The sequence below is a fragment of the Pleurodeles waltl genome, chromosome 7 (genome assembly GCF_031143425.1).
Source record: "Pleurodeles waltl isolate 20211129_DDA chromosome 7, aPleWal1.hap1.20221129, whole genome shotgun sequence".
Lineage (NCBI taxonomy): Eukaryota > Metazoa > Chordata > Amphibia > Caudata > Salamandridae > Pleurodeles > Pleurodeles waltl.
The window spans coordinates 12,390,635-12,412,492 of NC_090446.1; the positions used below are offsets into that span (position 1 = coordinate 12,390,635).

General features: G+C 47.8%; 1 protein-coding gene across 1 annotated transcript; it reads left to right on the top strand.

Annotated features, from left to right (window-relative positions):
• The first annotated feature begins 1,841 nt into the window (after positions 1-1,841).
• Positions 1,842-20,991, top strand: LOC138247118 (antileukoproteinase-like). The gene is made up of 4 exons (XM_069201861.1): positions 1,842-1,999; positions 7,071-7,301; positions 17,037-17,143; positions 20,501-20,991. The coding sequence occupies exons 1-4, from the start codon at positions 1,915-1,917 to the stop codon at positions 20,528-20,530; spliced, it is 453 nt and encodes a 150-aa protein (XP_069057962.1). The 5' UTR covers positions 1,842-1,914; the 3' UTR covers positions 20,531-20,991.
• Positions 20,992-21,858: the final 867 nt, after the last annotated feature.

A 21,858-nucleotide genomic window follows, 5' to 3' on the forward strand; every position in this document is an offset into this window, starting at 1 on the left:
CAAGAGGCATATTTATAAGCTCCATGTGCCACCAGAACCTCACTTTTTTGGACGCTCCGGGGGTTCCGAGTTCAGACCCATATCTATGAGGCCTGCAAAGTCACTGTGTGCAGCTTTTCATGGCCTTGTAGATATAGGGTAAAGCAAGGCAGGGCAAGTCGCTGTGTTGCCTTACTGTTCGTCGGGGTGTTCCGTGGACGTTCCGGTAGGTTTTCCCACAGAACACTGATGGGTTTTGACGCATTCCCAGATTTACACGGCTATGTAAACCTGGGAATGGACCCACTGTACTCTCCAGGGGAGGCGTAACAAGGAGAAATATCTTTATTTCTCCTTGTTTTTTCTCTGTCCATGTGTGCTGTTTTCTGCAGCACACGTAGAAAGAGGAAAACACCTCCATGGATTGTTTTTGTGCAGGAAGGTGGGCCTGCATGCAATTCAGGAACCCTTGCACCAAGGTGCAAGGGGGCTTGTGTTTGCGCTAGGCAGCCAAAAGGGCGCCAGCACAGGGGAGCGTATTTCGTAAATACGGTGCATTCCTTCTCTTTCACAATGGCGTAGAGCAGCGCAGGAAGGTGGCCTGCGGAGTTGCGTGCGCCACTAGTCTTGTAAATGTGCCCCCATGTGCTTGGTGTTCCAGACCATTAGCTGACGTTTTTAAGTTCTCTGGACTATCACATGTGCTTGGACCAGCTGCTTCATGTACTGGACGTTTCTTCACCCAAAACGTGTTATGCTTGGATTTCCCGTTCAGTTTACGTCCCCAGTTCATTCTGGAAAGCCCTTAAGACCTGGACCTTCTCTCTGTAATCACCGCTCCAGCTGCCTGTCTCCCCTTAGTGCCAAGACGCCTCACTGGGGTTCTTGTGCTTTATAAACTGAATAAATACATTGACAAACCCCTCAAAAAATGAATCAAAGTATCTGCTCACTGTGCTTTGAAAGGCCCCACCTGGTACTAATTTCCACATTTCCCATGGAGTTCGTAATATCAGTAATTAAAAATTCAACAAATCCATGGCATGTTTTAAAGCCCCAGCACTCTGCAGAGTTTTTCAAAGCTCTAAGTTTGGAAGTGCCCCGTCCTCGTGCTCTCACCCTAAGTCCCAGGTCTATGTTTAAGTTCCTGTGAACTGATTCACTGAAGGTATATTCAAGTCCACTGAGCTGAAGGCACGTCACATCCTGTCTGTAGGATCCTACGTCCCACCCATTCCATTACTTCATCTTTCACATCCCCTCAGGCCTGCTGAGTCTGTTCTAAATTTAGCATCAGTGATGGTCTGCGTACACCTTCAACAAAAGAAGCACAGCCCCAAAGATGCCTTTTATACATTCAATGTCCTGTTGTTCTGAGGCTGAAAAGAAAATCCCCACAATGAGGCAGGAAGCTTTTGTGTCCCTAGTGGCTTCGAGTTTCTGGGCTGAGGCCGCTCATAGTGTCATGAGACGTAAAGTTTCCATCAGCACCTGATGGCATTGTCTTGACGCGCTTCTTTGGGTCTGTTACACGCTGTTGAGCGGACCAGTGATACGCGCCATGGGTGTCACATTCATCTCCCAGGGGTGAGTCCTGCAGTTTCACTCCCAGGCAGGGCTTTGTTACTGTGGGACCCTGATCTCAAAGGCAAGACAACAATGGCCAGGAGACCGGGGTCCCTTGAGACGGAGACGCCGCCCGCTGACGATCCTAGGAGGAGGGGACGGGCTTTGTAACCTGACCATCCCTTTCATAGACGTTCAACGTTTAATGAACCTGTCAGGTGTTGGGGGGGTGACAAGGTGGGGGCTTTTTTAGGGATGTGGGATAAAGGAGGGGTATAAAAGGAGGTAAGCTTCTTCTCTTGGGCAAGAAGGGAATCTTTCTCTACCCTCCTGTCCTGCCTTGGATCTGAAGACCTAGACACCGCCACCATGCTGAAGGCTCTGGTGTTCTCACTGGTGGTCGGCTTGGCTCTCGGTGGCCCAGGGAAGGGTCAGAATCATGAGTCTAATGAAGGTGAGCCAATGAGTGAGTGAGTGAGTGAGTGAGAGAAATCAGGTGTCTACACATGCCACCAGTGAGCCCGTGCGATGTTAGAGGCCCGCAAAGGGTTCCTGGCAGTACTTGGTTTGAGGGACACAGTGGTGACCATGCAGTAGAACATGCCACTAGACACGATGAAGGGCGTGGCTGCTGAGTGTTTCTGCCAGGTCATGGCATTGCATGCCTCATCTCCACCAGTGCCAGGTTGGCATCAACTCATAAAGTCCATGGATTTTATCAGGAACAAGGCACATGTGCTGATGGTCCTCTCTGGCATGAGGTGGAGGTGTCTAGCCATTTGCTAGACGGTCCCTCACCCGGCACCAAGATCAAACAGCACTAGCTTACAGTGTTGAAAGAGGGCCGTGCCACTGGCAGTCGCAAATCTCAAAGTGTGTTTTGGGTTTCAGCTAATAACTATTTCAAAATTCAGGTGACAATAAGGGCCATAATTATTTAGGTGCCCTCGTACCATGTTTTGCACCAGTTCAATGGAGAATGCATCAAACCATACCAGCCTGAAGGCCAAAGCTGTGCTCAGGAAGAGGGGAACAAGCACCATGTCCCTCCTTTCTCAGTTTTTCAGTGTTTACACTGTCATCGTGGGCTGTGAATAGCAGCATTGAAAGAGCCAGTGGCTAAGAGGCAACAATTGGTCGTAGGCCTCACATGTCAAAAGCAGCTATTTGTCAGCTGTGTTCTAAAATTTTGAAAAGACATCTAGTCCATTCCAAAAACTGCTTATGTAAATCCAAAAGTACACCCTACTCAAATATTTTCTGAGGGTTCACTCTTTCATTCATATCTTGCATTACAACAAGCATTGGTAAAGTGAATAATTTTGTCCTTTGTGTAGTAGAATGCTTTACATTGAACTTCAGAACAGTGGTACAACATGGGCAGCAACAATACAACCTTCACACAGGTCACAGAAGCAGGAGGGACGTCACATGGCTTTTCACACATACAGGACAGGTGCAACACAGGTAGCGAACACCCCAAAGAGAGTGAGGAGGTAAAGGGTGGTTCTACACTCTTTGTTAGCAGAAATAAACACACAAGAATGACAAAACTCCTAGAAGAAACATCCAAACATGTAGTGGAATTACTATGTATATTTCTTCTGATGACATAGGAGGGTAAACCCTGGCCTACTTAGCGTGGCATGCTTCATGAGCGGGTCCCACATCTATCCCTCGAAAACATCCTAGAGCCAAGAGTGCTGGGGTAGACACACTCATGAAGAATAGCCGCTGGGGTAGACACACTCATGAAGAATGGCCGCAGGGGTAGACACACTCATGAAGAATGGCCGTTGGGTAAACACACTCATGAAGAATGGCCATTGGGTAGGCACACTGATGAAGAATGGCCGCTGGGGTAGACACACTGATGAAGAATGGCCGTTGGGTAGACACACTCATGAAGAATGGCCGCTGGGGTAGACACACTCATGAAGAATGGCCGTTGGGTAGACACACTCATGAAGAATGGCTGCTGGGGTAGACACACTCATGAAGAATGGCTGCTGGTTTAGACACACTCATGAAGAATGGCAGCTGAGGTAGACACACATGAAGAATGGACGCTGGGGTAGACACACTTGTGAAGAATGGCCCTTGGGGAAGACACACTTCATGAAGAATGTCCCCTGGGGCAGACACACTCATGAAGACTGGCCCCCGGGCAGACATGCTGCATGAAGAATGGCCCCTGGCAAACACACTCTGTGAAGCCTGTCTCCTGGGCAGACACACTTGTGAAGAAAGCCCTAAGCAGGCGCACTCCATGGGAAATGCACCCACACCCTGGGGCACACTTACGCCTTGAGGAAAGGCCCTTGGTGCAGGCACACACCATGAGAAGTGGCCCCCAGGCAGACACACTCCGTAAGGAATGGCACGCAGGGCAGACATACTCCATGAAGAATGGCCCCCGGCGAACACACTCCGTGAGGAATGTCCCCTAGAAAGACACAGTTGTGAAAAATGTCCCCCCAGGTCAGACACACTCATGAAGAATGGCCACTAGGCAGACACAGTGGCTGAGGAAAAGACCTGGGTACACACACACTTTGTGCAGAATGCCGTCTCGTGCCGACACCCTTGGTCAGGAATGCCCCCTGGGCAGACACCCATTCACTAACAACAAAAAAACAAAAAAACTTCTGTGTATGCATTGTGCGACTGTCTCCCTTAAGTTGAGTAAAACACTTTATTAATTGCAGTAAGAGTGTGGGGTCTGTGCAGTTAATTGAACTGATGTATTTTACAGATCAGTTTTACTTCCACTTTGTGGCACCAATGTCGCGCAGCAGGTGGTCCCGCTGACTGCTCTGAGCTTTTCCGTGGGGGGTACCCTTTCTTAACTGTTCCGTGATTCAACGACTTGAGCGCCCTAACTTAATTCTACTTTCCACTCAGAGGCCAGTGTCTACACTACAGTGCTTAATTTGTGCTTGTTGTTTCCGGTGCTGAGCAATGGCACTTATTTTTGAGGGCCGAGGCCTTATTCTTCTGCCGCAAGCATTTGCTACGAGCAAAAGACACATATGGGAAAGACAAATGAAGGAAAAAACAAAAAAGCGTCACAAAGGGAGAAAGTAGAAAGCTGCAAGAGTGAGCTGAAGGGGCAGGGAGTAGCTTTACATGGATTGAAGAGGCCCGAAATGGTTTCAGGATTACGCCTCCTCAGTATTCCATGTTCACACATTTAATTGCAACAGCCGCATGTTTAAGAGGAGGGCTTTGGGAACAGCACCTTTTTATTTACAAATTAAGCACTGCTACACTACAATCAATCAATCACAATATTTATAGAGCGCACTACGTACCCGTTAGGGTTTCAAGGCGCTGAGGGGGGGGGGGTGGGGGGGCTGGCTGCTGCTACTGGTCGAAGAGCCAGGTCTTGAGGAGTCTCCTGAAGGTGAGAAGGTCCTGGGTCTGTCGCAGGGGGGTTGGGAGGGTGTTCCAGGTCTTGGCGGCGAGGTAGGAGAAGGATCTGCCGCCGGAGGTCTTGCGTTGGAAGCGGGGAACGATGGCGAGGGCGAGGTTGGCGGAGCGAGTTGGCGGGAGGGGGCGTAGAAGTTGAGTCTGTTATTCAGGTAGGCTGGTCCGGCGTTGTAGAGTGCCTTGTGAGCTTGGGTGAGGAGCTTGAAGGTGATCCTCTTGTCCACGGGGAGCCAGTGGAGGTCTTTCAGGTGGTGGGAGATGTGGCATCGGCGGGGTACGTTGAGGACCAGTCGGGCGGAGGCGTTTTGGATGCGTTGGAGTCGTCGGATGTCTTTTGCTGGGATGCCTGTGTATAGAGCGTTACCGTAGTCTAGTCTACTGCTGACGAGGGCCTGGGTCACAGTTTTTCTGGTTTCCGTCGGGATCCATTTGTAGATTCTACGGAGCATGTGGAGGGTGTTGTAGCAGGAGGAGGAAACTGCGTCGACCTGTATGGACATGGTGAGGACGGAGTCGAGGACGAAACCCAGGTTGCGTGCGTGGTTGGCTGTCGTTGGAGGGGGTCCCAGCGCGGTGGGCCACCAGGAGTCGTCCCAGGCCGAGGGGGTGCGTCCAAGGATGAGGACCTCTGTCTTGTCGGAGTTCAACTTAAGGCGGCTATTTCTCATCCATTCGGCGATGGACTTTAATCCCTCGTGGAGGTTGGCTTTGGCGGTGTGTGGGTCTTTGGTGAGGGAGAGGATGAGCTGGGTGTCGTCGGCGTAGGAGAGAATGCTGAGGTTGTGCTGACGGGCCAGTTGTGCAAGGGGGGCCATGTAGACGTTGAACAGCGTCGGGCTTAGAGAGGAGCCTTGGGGTACGCCGCAGATGATGTTGGCGGCATTGGAGCAGAAGGGTGGGAGTCGGACTCTCTGGGTTCTGCCGGAGAGAAAGGAGGAGATCCAGAGAAGGGCTTTTTCTTGTATTCCGGCTTCGTGGAGGCTTGTTAGTAGGGTGCGGTGGCAAACCATGTCGAAGGCTGCGGAGAGGTCCAGGAGGATGAGGGCTGATATTGCTGTTTTTATTGCTATGGTGTGAACATCCAATTTCTGCTTCAATTACATTTGAGTAAATTAAGGAAAAGGGGACTCATGCAATTGGGCAAAACATTTCTTTAGATATGTCAATACATGACATATGAAATCTTGCAGGGTGGGGGCTGTGAGCCTTGTCTTCCTGTGAATCTGCCTGCGCGCTTCCAGCGTCACTGTGCGCTGCAGAGCACAGCCAATCACGGAGCAGCCAGGGAAGCGTGCTCAGGGCGCATGCGTGCAGAGGCGCAGTGACACCCGTCACAACGCATGCGCATGCGTACTTGCGGCACGTGCCTGCCAGGGCATCTTAGCGCCCATCTAAGATTGATTGCTTTTTATGGGAAGCCCATTCCAGCAATCCTGGACATGTATTCACATGTCATGATACATGCTTTCACATGCCTGTGCAACAAGCATTGGTTAAGACAGTAGCTCGGTCGTTTAAATCTCAGATCTCGTGGCTCCTCCAATGATTGTTCAATGTAAATACCAAGAACTATATTTCTGTTGACAAAACTTTGAGTAAGATGACTTGTGCTTTTATATCTGGGAAGTATTTACAAAAAGTGAAGATGTAATCTAAAATGTTCTTGCATTGCTATATGTGATTACAAGACTCCAAACGCAAAGCACCATATTGTTTTTTAATGTATTATTAATAGCTGCATTTGCCCTCACCTCACCCCTCGTAACGACTTGATGAATTTTTCAGGTTCACCTGCTAACAGAGCGCAACTTCTAAAAGCCTTTTATGCATTTCCATATGTGTTACATTGCACAGCATTGTCTCATTTTTTGTGTTTGTTTCATACTGTAAAGATCAATAAATGTTTTATGAGTGTAGATGTCGAAATGTGAATACACGTAAAGCAAAGTTTGAAGTGTTAATTTCATCTTTTCTGTGCCATCATTTTCTGCAAAGTTGTGCTACTTCAGTCTTTGCCCGTTATGCCACGTAGTGCCCCTAGTTATTCTTTGAAGGCCGTGCCCTGTACTACATGCTGTGTTTATTTTGTGCAGATAACTCATCCGAAGAGAGCCTTGGGTGGTGCCCAGATGTCATTGCTCCTCGTTGTGTGAATGGAACCAATGGAACAGCTGAAAACTGCACTACGCAGGAGACCTTGCCCACCTCTGCCCCGGACTGCACGAACGTCACAGCCAAGAACTGCAGCACTGATGCAGCATGTCCGGCACCTCAGGAGTGCTGCCAGACCAGCTGCGGCAAGCGATGCCTGGACCTCATCCCCTGTGAGTAATGTTCTACCCATCCACGGTCTGTTTTGCTGAACCTCAGGCTTGCAGTATACCAAGGATGTCTAGTCATGATTCTACCTCATGCCTCTTGCTTCCACCACCCTCCTCTTCCTGCCTCTTTATCTCATGAATACTGAGGCTAACTAGTCATGATTCAACCTCACGCCTGTTTCTTCCACCACCCTCCTCTTCCTCCCTCTTTATCTCATGAATACTGAAGCTACCTAGTCATGATTCCACTCAAGCCTCTTTCTTCCACCACCCCCCTCTTCCTGCCTCTTTATCTCATGAATACTGAGGATAACTAGTCATGATTCCACATCATACCTCTTGCTTCCACCACCCCCCTTCCTGACTCTTTAGCTCATGAATACTGAGGCTAACTAGTCATGATTCCACCTCATGCCTCTTTCTTCCATCACCCTCCTCTTACTGCCTCTTTATCTCATGAATACTGAGGCTAACTAGTCATGATTCAACCTCGTGCCTCTTTCTTCCACCCCCCCCCCCTTCCTGCCTCTTTATCCCATGAATACTGAGGCTTACTAGCCATGATTCTGCCTAATGCCTCTTTCTTCAATCCCCCTCCATTTTCTGCCTCTTTATCTCATGAATACTGACCCTACTTAGTCATGATTCAACCTCGTGCCTCTTTCTTCCACCCCCCCTCTTCCTGCCTCTTTATCTCATGAATACTTAGGCTTACTAGTCGTGGTTCAACCTCGTGCCTCTTTCTTCCACCCCCCCTCTTCCTGCCTCTTTATCTCATGAATACTGAGGCTAGCTGGTCATGATTCCACCCCATGCCTCTTTCTTCCATCCACCCTCAATTCCCTCCATCTTTACTTAATGAAGCTTGAGGCTATGTAGCCTTCATTCCACCTCATGCCACTTTCATCAAGTTCCGATTCCTACCTCTTTTTCTCATGAATACTGAAGCTACCTAGCCTTGATTCCGCCTCATGCCTCTTTAATCACCCTTTACTCCCTTTCTCTTTAGCTCATGAATACTGATGCTAGTTAGCCTTGATTCCACCTTTTGTCTCTTTCATCACCCTCCACTTCCTGCTTTTTTATCTCATGACTACTGAGGCTACCTATCCTTGATTCCACTTTAATCCTCTTTCTTCCATCACCCTCCGCTTCCTGCCTCTTTATCTCATGATTACTGAGGCTTCCTAGCCTTGATTCCACCTTATGTCTCTTTCATCACCCTCCACTTCCTGTTTTTTTTATCTCATGAATACTGAGACTACCTAGCCTTGATTCCACTTTAATTCTCTTTCTTTCATCACCCTCCGCTTCCTGCCTTTTTATCTCATGAATACTGAGGCTAATTAGTCTTGATTCCACTTCAGGCCTTTTTCTTTCACCACCCTCTGCTTCCTCCCTCTTTATCTCATGAATACTGAGGCTACCTAGCCATGATTCCACCCCATGCCTCTTTCTTCCATCACCCTTTGATTCGTGCCTCGTTCTCATGAATACTGAGGCTATCTAGTCATAATTCCACCTCATGCCTCTTTCTCCGATCACCTTCCACTTCCTGTCTCGTTTTCTCATTAATACTGAGGCTACCTAGCCTTGATTGTACATCATGCCTCTTTCATCACCCTCCACTTCCTTCATCTTTATCTCATGAATACTGAGGATACCTAGCCGTGATTCCACCATAAGCCTCTTTCTTCCATCACCCTCCGCTTCATGCCTCTTTAACTCCTGAATACTGAGGCTAATTAATCTTGATTCTACTCAGGCCTCTTTCTTTCACCACCCTCCGTTTCCACCCTCTTTATCTCATGAATACTGAGGCTACCTGGTCATGATTCCACCTCTTGCTCTTTCTTCCATCACCCTCTGCTTCCTGTCTCTTTATCTCATGAATACTGAGGCAACCTAGTCTTGAGTCCACCTCATGCCTCTTTCATCACCCTCTGCTTCCTGTCTCTTTATCTCATGAATGCTGAGGCAACTAAGTCTTGAGTCCACCTCATGCCTCTTTCATCTACTTCCACTTCCTGCTGCTTTATCTCGAGAATACTGAAGCTACCTAGTTTGGTTCTACCTCAAGCCTTTTTCTTCCATCACCCTCTGCTTCCTGACTCTTTATCTCATGAATATTGAGACTAACTCGTCTTAACTCCACTTCATGTCTCTTTCTTCCATCACCCTCCACTTCCTGTCTTTTTATCTCATGAATACTGAGGCAACCTAGTCTTGATTCCACCTCATGCCTCTTTCATCACCATCTGCTTCCTGTCTCTTTATCTCATGAATACTAACGTTACCTAGTGTGATTCTCCCTCAAGCCTCTTTATGCCATCACCCTCTGCTTCCTGCCTCTTTATCCCATGAATACTGAGGCTACCCAGCCTTGATTCCACATTGTGCCTCTTTTTTTTTCCATCACCAAATCCTATATCTCACTCTCTCACTTTTTCATCTCTGCTTTCTCCTTGTTCAGTGTTTTTTCTCTTACTTCTTCTTTCTCCTTTTTCTCCCTTTGGGCTCATTTATGTGGCCTTTTATGCTCTGGTGGTGCAGAGTGCTGGCCCATATTTACAAGGCCATGCAAAGCCACCTTGGTTGCTTTTCATGGCCTTGTAAATATGGCCCCCTTTCACACATTACTCTATGTGAAAGTGGCACGCCACGGGTGTTGCTGTGAGTGTTCCCACGCAACACCCATGGGATCTGATGAAATCCGACCAATTCCCAGATTTACCTGGCTGGGAATGCGTCAGACTCCTACGCCACCTCAGGGGTGGCAATATAGTGGCACAATGGGGAGAAATAACGTCATCTCTCCCCGTGTTTTTCTCTTTCGATGTGTGCTGCAGTCTGGATAGAATAGAATACTACATAGAAAGAGATAAAGCCATATCTGATTGTTTATGTGCAGGAAGGTGTGCGTTTGTGCAAATAAACAATCATCCCTGCAATGCAGGCACCCTTGCACCATGGTGCAAGGGTGCCTGCGTTGGCACTAGGCAACCGTTTGTGTGCCAGCTCAGAGGAAAGTACAGGGATGCATCGTATTTCTGTAAATACGTCGCATCCCTGTACTTCTGAAATGACGCAGTGCAGCAAGCTGGCTTGCAGCACCACGCTATGTCATTTCCTAGTAAAAATGACACCCTTCGTCTCTTGTCTGGATCAAGCTTTTTCCAGGTACCCATAAACGAATGTCAGTTTCCTGCATCTGCAGCCACCAGCACAAATTAAGTACTGGCAGCTTCAGAGGAGCAGGGAGTGCTATATTTTGTTGACAGAGCAGTCACCAAAACCTTTGCAAGTACTTTAAGAAATGTGGTGAAAAAATAAAATCTTCATAGTTTGATAGTTGGTCGCTTTATTCGAGACACAACAAAGTTTCAGAAGATAACAGTGGCCACCCTTGGTGCACAGCCGCACAAACTTTCCAGTACACCAGGTAGCAACACCCTAATACATCAATATATGTTTATGTCTTCCTGCACCTCTGACAATTCCTCATCCCTTGAGGAGGCATGGTCTCCCTCCACATCTTCACGGGAACCTCTACGGACTCTCCTCACTCACAGGAAAAATTCAACATTAATCAACAAGCTGCCTCTTTAAACTGACACTTTTTCTTGTTTTGCCACCAGTGGTGCCCACTACCTTTAAACTCTCTCTCTTTTATTAGATTCTTCTCAGTCCCCAAGGAGGACATATCTACTTCTTCAGCTCTGAATACAGGCCGACACGTAAACATGAAGGCATCTTGTTTGCCTCAACCAGTCCTTCCCATTTTGCAGAAATCAGCGATGTAATTCCGGCTTTCTAAGCGACTGCATCTTTTTTCTCCATTTAGACGAATTGGATGGAGTAGCTGTTAGGTCATCATCTTAATCAGCTCCAGTCTTGTCACCTAGATATATCCTTTCCATCCAGATACATCACCTGCAATTCAGGGCTTTTCTCTGTCTGGCCACTTCAATCAATCAATCAGTCAATTGTAGAGCGCAATGTATCACCGTGAGGGTATCCAGCGCTGCATGGTCCAGGGTCTCAGTTGAATTGCCAGGTTTGCAGCAACCTTTGGAGCTCCTGATGAGTGGGGCGGTCCTGAGGTGCAGGGCTGGCTCTGGCTTCTTTGCACTGGCCAGTTGATGCATCATGCCAAAATGAACGTGTGCTGAATGCCTTAGACTACAAACTAGACTCCTTTAAGGGCTTTCTCATGGCCTCTACAATCCATGTATTTCCTAGGTGCCTGCCATGTTCACTTGCATCTTACCTTGTGACCGACTTACCTCCTTTGTGACTTCTCGCTGTGCGATAATCCATTATCGACCTTGCATGCAGCAGCTGCATTTGTATCGATCCTTTTACATGATCCATCTTTCCCTGATGCTGTTGTTTCATCCAAACCCCCCATCTCCAGTTCTGTCTCCAATTCTGTGTTTAAGCCAGGATTCCCCTGTTCTCTATCACTTCTGAGACTCTGAAGGCCTTTAAGAAGTATCTTCCTGTCCACTTCTCTCCACTGGTACCCTGATTAGGGCAGAGCAATGCTGGTCAAATGCCGGTGCACATGGTCACCCAGTGCGTCCCTCTTCTCTCCGCTTGGCCTGTAACTCTGACCTTCTTCCTGCTAAAGAATCTCATAGCCAGATTCTTCTCACTCTCGGTGCCTTCTTTGCCCAGATAATCACATTTCTCCCTCCCTTCTTGCTCTTCACGTTCTGCGTCTGACTTTGTAAAGTTTTCACCTCAAAAACTGATCTTTCTAACTTCTCTTCACTCAACACGTCTTCTTTAACCAACCTCTCGGGCTGCTAATCTTTCCTATTCATAGCTGTCCCATCTTAATGACTCTGAGCTCCACCTTTTCCTTGAGAGCCAGTCTAAAGGTGCTCTCTCTGGTCCTCTGCCTGCATCTCTTCTCCAGGAGCTCTACCTTCAGATTCACTGTTTCTGTTCTCTTAAATCTTTCTCTTGTGTCTGGCTATTGGTTTTCCTCCTTTAAACATGATGTTATTCTGTCACTCCTTTGAAAACTGTCTTGAACATCTGCTCTACACCCCTCAGGGACCACTGTTGGGCACGAGGGGATGGGGGATCTGAGCATGCCTTAGAGATGACATCCAGGGTGTCGTCTGAGGTACCATCTGCGGTTTTGAGGTTCAAGATCATTGGACTGTTGAGATCCAGGTTGTCATCTGAGCTACTGTCTGCTGTGCCGAGGTCCATGATCATCAGGCTGTTGAGATACAGGGTGTGATCTGAGCTACTGTCTGTGGTGCCGTCATCCATGATCATCAGGCGGTTGAGATCTAGGTTGTCATCTGAGTTACCGTCCGCAGTGCCGAGGTCCATGTTCATCAGGCTGTTGAGATCCAGGGTGTGATCTGAGCTACTGTCTGTGGTGCCGTTGTCCATGATCATTGGGCTGTGGTCAAACATACGTATAGAAACATGGATCATGCATGCCCATGAACAAGTTAACTTGCTTATGATTCAGATAAAGAATATTCAAGAACACAGTCAGGTCTGAACCAGCACCCTGGAAGAGGGGCAGAAAAAGCCTCCAAGCTCATTTTTTTATGGCATCTGTACTCTTCCCACATCTTCTGTGTTCATCTGATTCTGTCAACCTCTGGCACACCTGTCATGTCTGAACTCAGGTAGTGGGAAGGGAAGCAAACATCCCACTGTCGATAGCCAGGGACACCCACAGATATGCACACACCGGCAAGTGGCAGAGTGACTTGCTGCTGGCACCTGGTGAGATCTGTAAGTTAAGGGTTTCAGTCTCAACATAACCACACATAATCCCTAAATCCTTTCAAATTAGTACCTGAGTACCATTAAACTGACTGACAGTAGCACATGTTGTTTGTCAGACATTAGAAATGACTTAGCTAGGGTATTACAAACTATGGGCCTGATTTAGAGTGTGGTAGACAGGTTACTCACTCACAAACATGACGGATATCCCATATGCTGTATTACAACTTCCATAGGATATAATAGAATCCTAAGAAACATATAATAGAATTCCTGAACATATATTAGAATTCCCGAAGAAAACCTCGGCCGACCCATCAGAACCAAAAAACTTCCGGCCCATCTCGCTGCTACCCTTCCCGGCCAAAGTACTGGAGAAAGTCATCAACACACAACAAAAAAAATTCATTGAGGTCAACAACTCTCTGGACAGCTCCCAGTCCGTGTTCCGCAACAACCACAGCACGGAGACAGCTCTTCTTGCAGCCACCGATGACATCCGATCACTTATAGACTGCGGGCACACCGCAGCACCCATACTCCTCAACCTCTCAGCGGCCTTCAACACAGTGTTCCACAGCACACTGTGCACCAGACTCCACGACGTAGGAATCCACAGAACAGCCCTGATATGGATCCACTCCTTCCTCTCCGGAAGGACTCAGAGGGTCTCCTCCCTACACATCTAAACCCATAGGAGTCAGCTGCGGAGTTCCCCTAGGATCACTCTCTGAGTCCAACACTTTTCAACATATACATGACCCCACTCGCAGCCATCATCAGAAGCCACGGAATGAACATCGTGTCATACAAAGATGACACACAACTCATCATTTCCCTCACCGAAGACCCAGACACGCCCAAAAGGAATTTCCGCTCAGGAATGGAAGCCATCACCACCTGGATGAGAGAAAGCTGCCTTAAGACAGAGCTCATCATCTTTGGAAACGTCACCTCAGCATGGGATGACTACTGGTGGCCCACATCTATTAGCCCCCCGACTTCACTGACTGAGCACACCTGCAACCTAGGCATCATCCATGACCCGACAGGTAAACTCAGTCACCTCTTCCTGCTGGCACACCCTCTGCCAACTCCGGAAAATTTTCAAATGGATCCCAGCAGACTGCCACAGGACAGTCACCCACGCATTAGTCACAAGCAAGTTTGACTACGGCAACACTCTCCACGCTGGCACCAGGACGAGAAATATCAAAAAGCTGCAACTCATCCAGAACGCCGCCTGCAGACTTGTCCTTAACCTCCCACGCCAAGAACATATCTCCCAGCAATTGAGGACCCTCCACTGGCTCCCGATAGACAAACGAATCACCTTCAGGATACTCACCCACACGTACAAAGCCATACACAACATCAGACCGGCATACCTGAACCACTGCGTCTCCTTCCACACCCCCGCCAGATCCCTCTGCTCTGCTCAACTGGCTCTGGCCACTATCCCTCGCATTCGAAAAACCACTGCCGGAGGACAATCCTTCACCTACATTGTCCCTAGACCTCAGACAAAGGCCATCGCTCACCATCTTCAGGAAGAACCTCAAAACGTGGCTCTTCGGATGAGGGTCCACCCTTCTCCCTCCCATCCCCCACCCCAGCGCTTTGAGACCCTCACAGATGAGTAGCTGCGCTTTACAAAAACTGGTTGAATTATTGATAATACAGCGGATGGAATAACCATCATGTCCGCCACACTCTAAATCAGGCCCTATATTAACAAGCATTGGAAATTAAACAAACGTGCTTTAATTTGCGATTTCATGTGTAAATCAGTAAATGTGTGAATGCTAGAAAGACTCAAAGGATGAATGGATGGATGGATGAGTGAGTGCATGGGTAGATTAACAAATGAGTGATTGGGTGAATGGATGAATACATGGGCCAGATTTACAAGAAACTGGCACAGTACGGTGCTGCGCCAAAATCAGCAGCACGTGCCACTTGAAACGCAGGGCTGTGCAATACATGCAAGAATATGGCGCGTTTCCCCCTGCTCTAGCGCTAAATTATACTGCCTGAGCCAATGCAGCCATCCTTGCACCATAGTGCAAGGGTGTCTACTTTTAAGGGTGTGATTATTTATGTGCAGGAAGGTATCCCTTACAATATCGTGTAAATCTGGGTCAGCATCAGAAGCCGTACGTGCTGCGATGGAACGCTCACTGCAACCCCCACTGCACGCCCCTCTGACGCAGGAAAAGTGACACCCCGGTGGCATTAGGGCCTTGTAAATCTGGCCCTATAAGTGAATGAATACGCAGAGGAGTGAGTGCATAGATGGATGCATAAGTACACAGTTGAATGAGTGAGTGAGTGAGTGCACGAATAGGTAAATGGTTAAGTGCATGTATGAATCAGTGAGTGACTGAGTGAATAAATCGATTAATGGGTTAGTGATTGGGTACATTGATCATTATTTGTGTGAATGAATCCATGGACAAGATGGCCCATGGATTGATGCATATTTGGCAAGGTAAAATCTACTGGTGAGTGAATACAAGAATAAATACCTGAGTAAGTGTATGGATGAATGGGTGAGTGAGTGCATGACTGGATGAATGGGGATTGATTGGGCTTTTGGGTGACTGTATGAGGGAATTAATCCTTGGACAAGTGAGTACATAGATTGAATATGTGATTGCATGGTTAAATGGATGAGTTAGTGCATAAATGAAGGAATGGGTAAATAGGTAAGTGCATGTATGAACATATGAGTGATTGAGTGCATGGATGACTATATGTATGAGTGAATCCATGGGCATGTTAGCACATGATGGATGCATGGGTACACAGTTGAATGGATGGGTGAGTGAATACATAGATGAGTGCTTGAGTGAATGAATGTGTGAGTGTGTGCAGGTATTGATGAATAAGAATGGGGAGTGAATGCATGTATGAATGAATGACTAGGATAAGTGGTTTCATGGATGGGTGAGGCTAGAATGCCATGGTTGTGTAAGGAGGCAGCTCCCTTCTCCATCTGTGGCTACTACCCCTCAGACAATCACTGCATTAAATATTCCTTCACAGTGGCCCATAAGTTGTATAAGTTTTCATTGACCAGGCACACTCTCTCTTATATTCACTCCCTTGTGTATCCAGTGACTCACCCATTCGTCCATCAACCCAGTCATTGATTCATTCATCAATGGGGTCATCTGTGCCACTGCATTCACCCATCCACACAATCATACATACACATAGACTTCCCAATCAATGAAGAGCCACTTTCAGATATGCAAAAATAGACCTACTGGCTTTGTCAATGTTTGTATCCTTTTTATTCAGAGAAACCTTTATAATATTTTGTCTTACAGATATGATTCACATCTCTCGAATAATGTGAAAAGTGTCTATTTGCTGATCGGAAAGTTTCCAGTTTGACTTTATCAAGTCTGTTTGACATGGTGTGCTAGTTTTATTTAACACTCGCTTTTCACTTCGACTCTGTCCACACTTTGGGCCTAATTTAGAGTTTGGCGGACGAGTTACTCCCTCTCAACTGTGATGGGTATCCTGTTGGCTGTATTAAGATTCCCATTGATATAATGGAACCGTAATAATGCAGGCAGGATATTTGTCACCTTTGTGATGGCGAAACCCCCTCCGCCCAACCCTAAATCAGGTCCTTTGTTTTTACTTCCCAGTTTGCACAGGAATGTGGCTAATTTTAGAAACAATAAAAAAAGTTTGTTGTACCTCAGCTTTGTAAAAAATGCCTCGGGCGCTGCAAAACAGCGGACCCAAGGGGGCCCAGAAGAAGGAAGGCCAAGCGGTCAGCGGCCTTAATGTTGCCCTTTTACTATCTGTAGCTTTAGCGGGGCCCAGGGTTGGGGAAGACATCTTTGCTCCAACGGGTCACCGTACCAACCTCACTGTGCATGTCTGTGCTCAGGGGGAGTGGTCCTTCCTGGATCATGCAGAGGACCTGACACCACCTTTGTCTTCCCTTCCCAGACAAAGCCTGCAGTAGCGACGCTGACTGTGCCGGAGAGCCCAAGAAATTCTGCAAGAAGGGGACTTGCAGCTCGGACTGCGGTGAGAAGGGTCGTCCCAGCAAGAAGGTAAGCAGAGGGGAGGCAGGTGTGACTCCCAGAACCAGTGGCGGCTGGCTAATGTTTACGGCGGAGCAGGGGTGGGGGGGACAGAATAATAATAAAAAATAATAAAAAAGGCACTTACCTTCAGGTGTCTTTCTTGCAGCGGCCTCCTGCTCCTGGAAGCTTCAACGCGCAGGGCCAGGAAACACCACTAACCAATCCTGACACTGCTTTCATGCAGGTAACCAGAATGAAAGCAGCGTCAGGATTGGTGGGAGCGGGCTCTCTCAGCTCTCACAAGAGCACTGGAGGCCGGTTTTCTCTAACCTAGCTGCCTTAAGACAGCTGGGTTAGAGATGTTTAAAGTGCGCATGTCAGTCAGGCCATCGCAAGACGGCCAGCCAAAGGGACATGCACACTTTAAACAAATACACAGCTTCCTGCTGCCACTCGGCAGCAATTGCCCCACCACGTCCTGACACTCAGTTCAAGACGAGACGCTGAAAAATAAAATGGTAATAAACAAAGTTTATTACCATTTTATTTTTCCATTTTGGGGGGGGGTCGCCCCGCTCAGAACATAATATTAATAGTATGGTGTTGGACTTGCGGTTCCCTGGGGGCTGTCGGGACTCAGATGCTCCTCCGTCTCGTCCACCTTGTCTTCTGAGGAGGGTAAAAAGCCGCTCCCGAGAGCACGAGGCGAACGGGGAATTGAGAGGGACAAGAGTCAGTGCATTGCACACGCTCCAGGACCCGGTATGGATTCATCTCATGCACTGGAGGCCTGCAAAGAATAACCAAACACATCAACTCTACAGCCTTCTAAACTGAACTACCTCACACTGCCAAAAGTGCTGTGTGTGATACGCCTTTTAGGGTTGGGTAACACAGATACATGTGCTTGTGAATGCAAATGATACTCCTGCAACAATGGATATGAAATGTTAGTCTAAAGTCTAACCCTTCAGCTGTGATGATGTGTGCATGCAGCACCTAACCCATAACTACCTTGAATAATAATAAATGCAGATTAGAATAGGGTTAGAAAACCAAATCAAGCAAATAAATCAGTTATAATATACTGACGTTGTGCTCATAACTAAAGAATTAAAAATAATTAAAAAACGCTTTGGACGTGTCCCGCCGTGTAGTTTTGTACAACAATGGCCAGGCTGCTTTTGTTATCTATCTGTATGAGTTGAGTCAGTGACTAAAAATAAAACAGGGTGCCGTGTTTTGTGGTAAGGAGTGCTTCAAGGCAGAGATAAGTAGTGTCCAGCAGTGTCCCTGGCATGGAGCACTGCAGAGTGTGTTTGGTAGCTTGAAGGTGTCTTTAGTGGGATTTGTCTGAGACTGGATCTGTGTGTTGTGAGGATGTTGTGTGTATGTGTGTGTGGTGTAGGTCTTGGAGTGATTGTGAGGATGAGAAGTGAGGGGCGCTGGGACAGATATATGATTATATCTGACAGAGTAAGGGGGCATATTTATACTTGTTTTGCGCCGGATTTGTTTCAGTTTTTTGATGCAAATTCGGTACAAAACTAACACCATATTTATACTTTTGCGCTAGACCCGTCTAGTGCCAAATTTATGGAATTAAAGCCATTTTTTTGGACGTGGAAACCTACTTTGTGTCAATGAGATGCAAAGTAGGAGTTCACATGCAAAAAATGACTCTATGGCCTTAGCGCCACATTTATCCCCCTGTGCTAAAATCATGCACAGGGGTGAAATAATGGCGCTAAGCTTGCTTTGCATCATTATTTAATGCCTGGGTCAGGGCAGGCGTTAGGGGACCTGTGGCCCTATTTCCATGGTGGAACAACATGGAATAAGCCCACAGGTGCCCTCCCCAGGCCCCAGGGCCACCCCCACCCACACCCACACCAGAGAGACAGTGGAGGATGGGGGACTCCATCCCAGGTAAGTATAGGTAAGTACAGATAAGTATTTTTCTTTCTGTTTTTTAAGTGCCATTGGGGGCCCTGAAATGGGCCCCCTATATGGCACTGGGTTCAATGGCCATATCCAGGGGACCCTGGTCCCCTGTGCTGGCCATAGGGGTGATGGGCATGACTCCTGTCTTTTCTAAGACAGGAGTCATGTGGTATGGATAGTTTTGCGTCAGAAAATGACGCTAGGCTGGTTAGAGTCATTTTTTTTTACTCTAACCTGCCTAACGTCATTTTTTGGAGCAAAACCCCCTTCTTCCATACCGCCAGCCCCACCCGGCTAACATCTTTTTTTTTTTTTTTTACGCTAGCCTACCCTTTGCACCGGCTTGCACCATTCCATAAATATGGTGCCTGGCTCGTGCTCAGAAATGGTGCAAGCCGGTGCAAAACATTTTGGTGCAAAACTGCGTTAGTGCAGTTTTGCACCAAAAAGTATAAATCAGGGCCTAAGTGTTTGCTGTGGCTGCAATGCAGCAGGATGTTGGCCCAAGGCCCTTCTCTGCCCTGTCAGGTCTAAACAGGGCACATCCTGGTCAGTGCCAGCCTGTAATAGGTCTAAACAGGGCACATCCTGGTCTGTGTCAGCCCTTAACAGGTCTAAACAGGGCACATCCTGGTCTGTGCCACCCTGTAACAGGTCTAAACATTGCACATCCTGGTCTGTGCCAGCCTGTAACAGGTCTAAACAGGGCACATCCTGGTCAGTGCCAGCCCTTAACAGGTCTAAACAGGGCACATCCTGGTCAGTGCCAGCCTGTAACAGGTCTAAACAGGGCACATCCTGGTCTGTGCCAGCCCTTAACAGGTCTAAACAGGGCACATCCTGGTCTGTGCCAGCCCTTAACAGGTCTAAACAGGGCACATCCTGGTTTGTGCCAGCCCTTAACAGGTCTAAGCAGGAGATGCCCTTATCTGTGCCCTGAGGTCTTGGCACTCTGAGAAGTTGATGCCAGGAATGCGAGGTGGCTGTTTTAGGTGAGAACCAGTGATATCAACTCCTGTAGAGGTTCATCCTGGGATTGCAGTGATGTCACTTCCTGTAGAGATGAATGGTTTGTGATACAGTATGCGGTATGGAGTGGTGTGTGATCTAGGAGTGGTCTTTGGAATGGATGTTTAGAAGGATACGTGTATAGACTGGTGTCATGTGATGTGGTATAGCTTGGTGTGATACATATAGTATGATATGTTGTGTCCTGTGATGTATGGTTTGTGGTATGGTATATAATACAATATGTGTTACTTCTGTGCTGTGTCTGGGATGCATTGTAGCGGGGAGATCCTGGCCCTGTTTACAGCCACGTAGATAGCAGGGGACCCCAGGAGTGGACGTCTGTGGAGTGGGAAGGAGGGATCTGTGTACACATAGAGATTGTAACTTCCGGTGTGACCATCTGATGTAACCTTGCATCTCTGTTTTCAGTTTGGCCAGAAAAAGGGGGGTCGTCACTAAAACCAGGGGCTACCAGACACCCGGAAGGCAAAGGAAGACCTGATGCGCCATCACCATCGGAAGAAAAAAACATCTGTACAAATCCACATCGTAAACGTTTGAGATTCACATGATATTCAGTCTCCAGTACGCGTTCCGCCCTCAGCCCACCCCCCCCCCCCCGTGCCGTGGGCTGTGTTCAGGGGGCATCAATGGACTAGGCAACACCTGAGCTGGTGCACGCGACACCGGGCCACGGGCCCCTGAGAGGGTGACCCAGACCCCGACCCCGAAAGTCACCCCTAAATGTGAGACGGGAGCTCTGGGCTGAGAACACCCACCTTGAGCCGGACATCCCTGGACTCTGAGGCAAGGACCCGGCAACACTCCAGAAACATCCCTGCCTGATGTGTGTATGAATGAACGAACCGTAGTAGGCGCTGCTGCTAGAAATAAACAATAAATACAGATTTCAACAGTCACACTATAGTGTGCACTTGTGTTCTTTGAATCAGTGTCTTCAACTGGTATTTCTTTTTTTGTGAGTAGTGTTTCTTTACTGAACAGACAGTACATCATGATGCAAATGTATAACGGAAAGACATGGGAGAGAAGGGCATTAACAACCGTGTATGGCACAGGGAGATGCATACAAAGAAGAGGGAGGGGGTGTGCAGGGGAGGGCAGTGGTGGTACCTAGAACTCGGATCCCAAATCTTAGAACCCAGAACTGGGGGCTCGGAAGTCAAGGCCCCTCCTTGGGTACATGTCGGCCCCTTTTGGGATGAGAGCACAACTGAATGTTAGCTCTAGGTGCATGGAGTCCCTCTGCGGTGGGAATGTGGGCTGGGCTCAGGGAGAGCCATCAGGAGGGTAAGTAAGGGGATGACCCAGGGAGGTGGGGGAGGGGTCTCGTGATACAGAGGGCCAGAAGTATCAAGCTCCCGGTTTGCATTTCTTAAATAGTGAATTTAAAAAAATCGCTAAGTAAGAAATGCAAAATGGGATGTATGAAAATTGCACGTTGGTAATAGCGATTCTTAAAAATCCCAATCGTTTTTACCAAATCGCAATTAGATAATGACGCTCCATTCACCCCTACGGGCCTGTAGGCCCACAGGTGCGAATGGTTTTGCATTTCCTAATTTGGGAATTTCAGTTAGGAGTTCGCAAATTAGGTAATGCAAACCCCAGGGTGCTGGGGGCCTAAGGCCCCCTTTAATGCACCCCAAAAATATTTGCAGACGTGTAAAGCGCACACATGCCTTAGGGCATTTATAATGCATTTTTTAAAATTGCACATGCTTACCACCAAACTGGATTTGGTGGTAATTGCATTTCCTAAATGC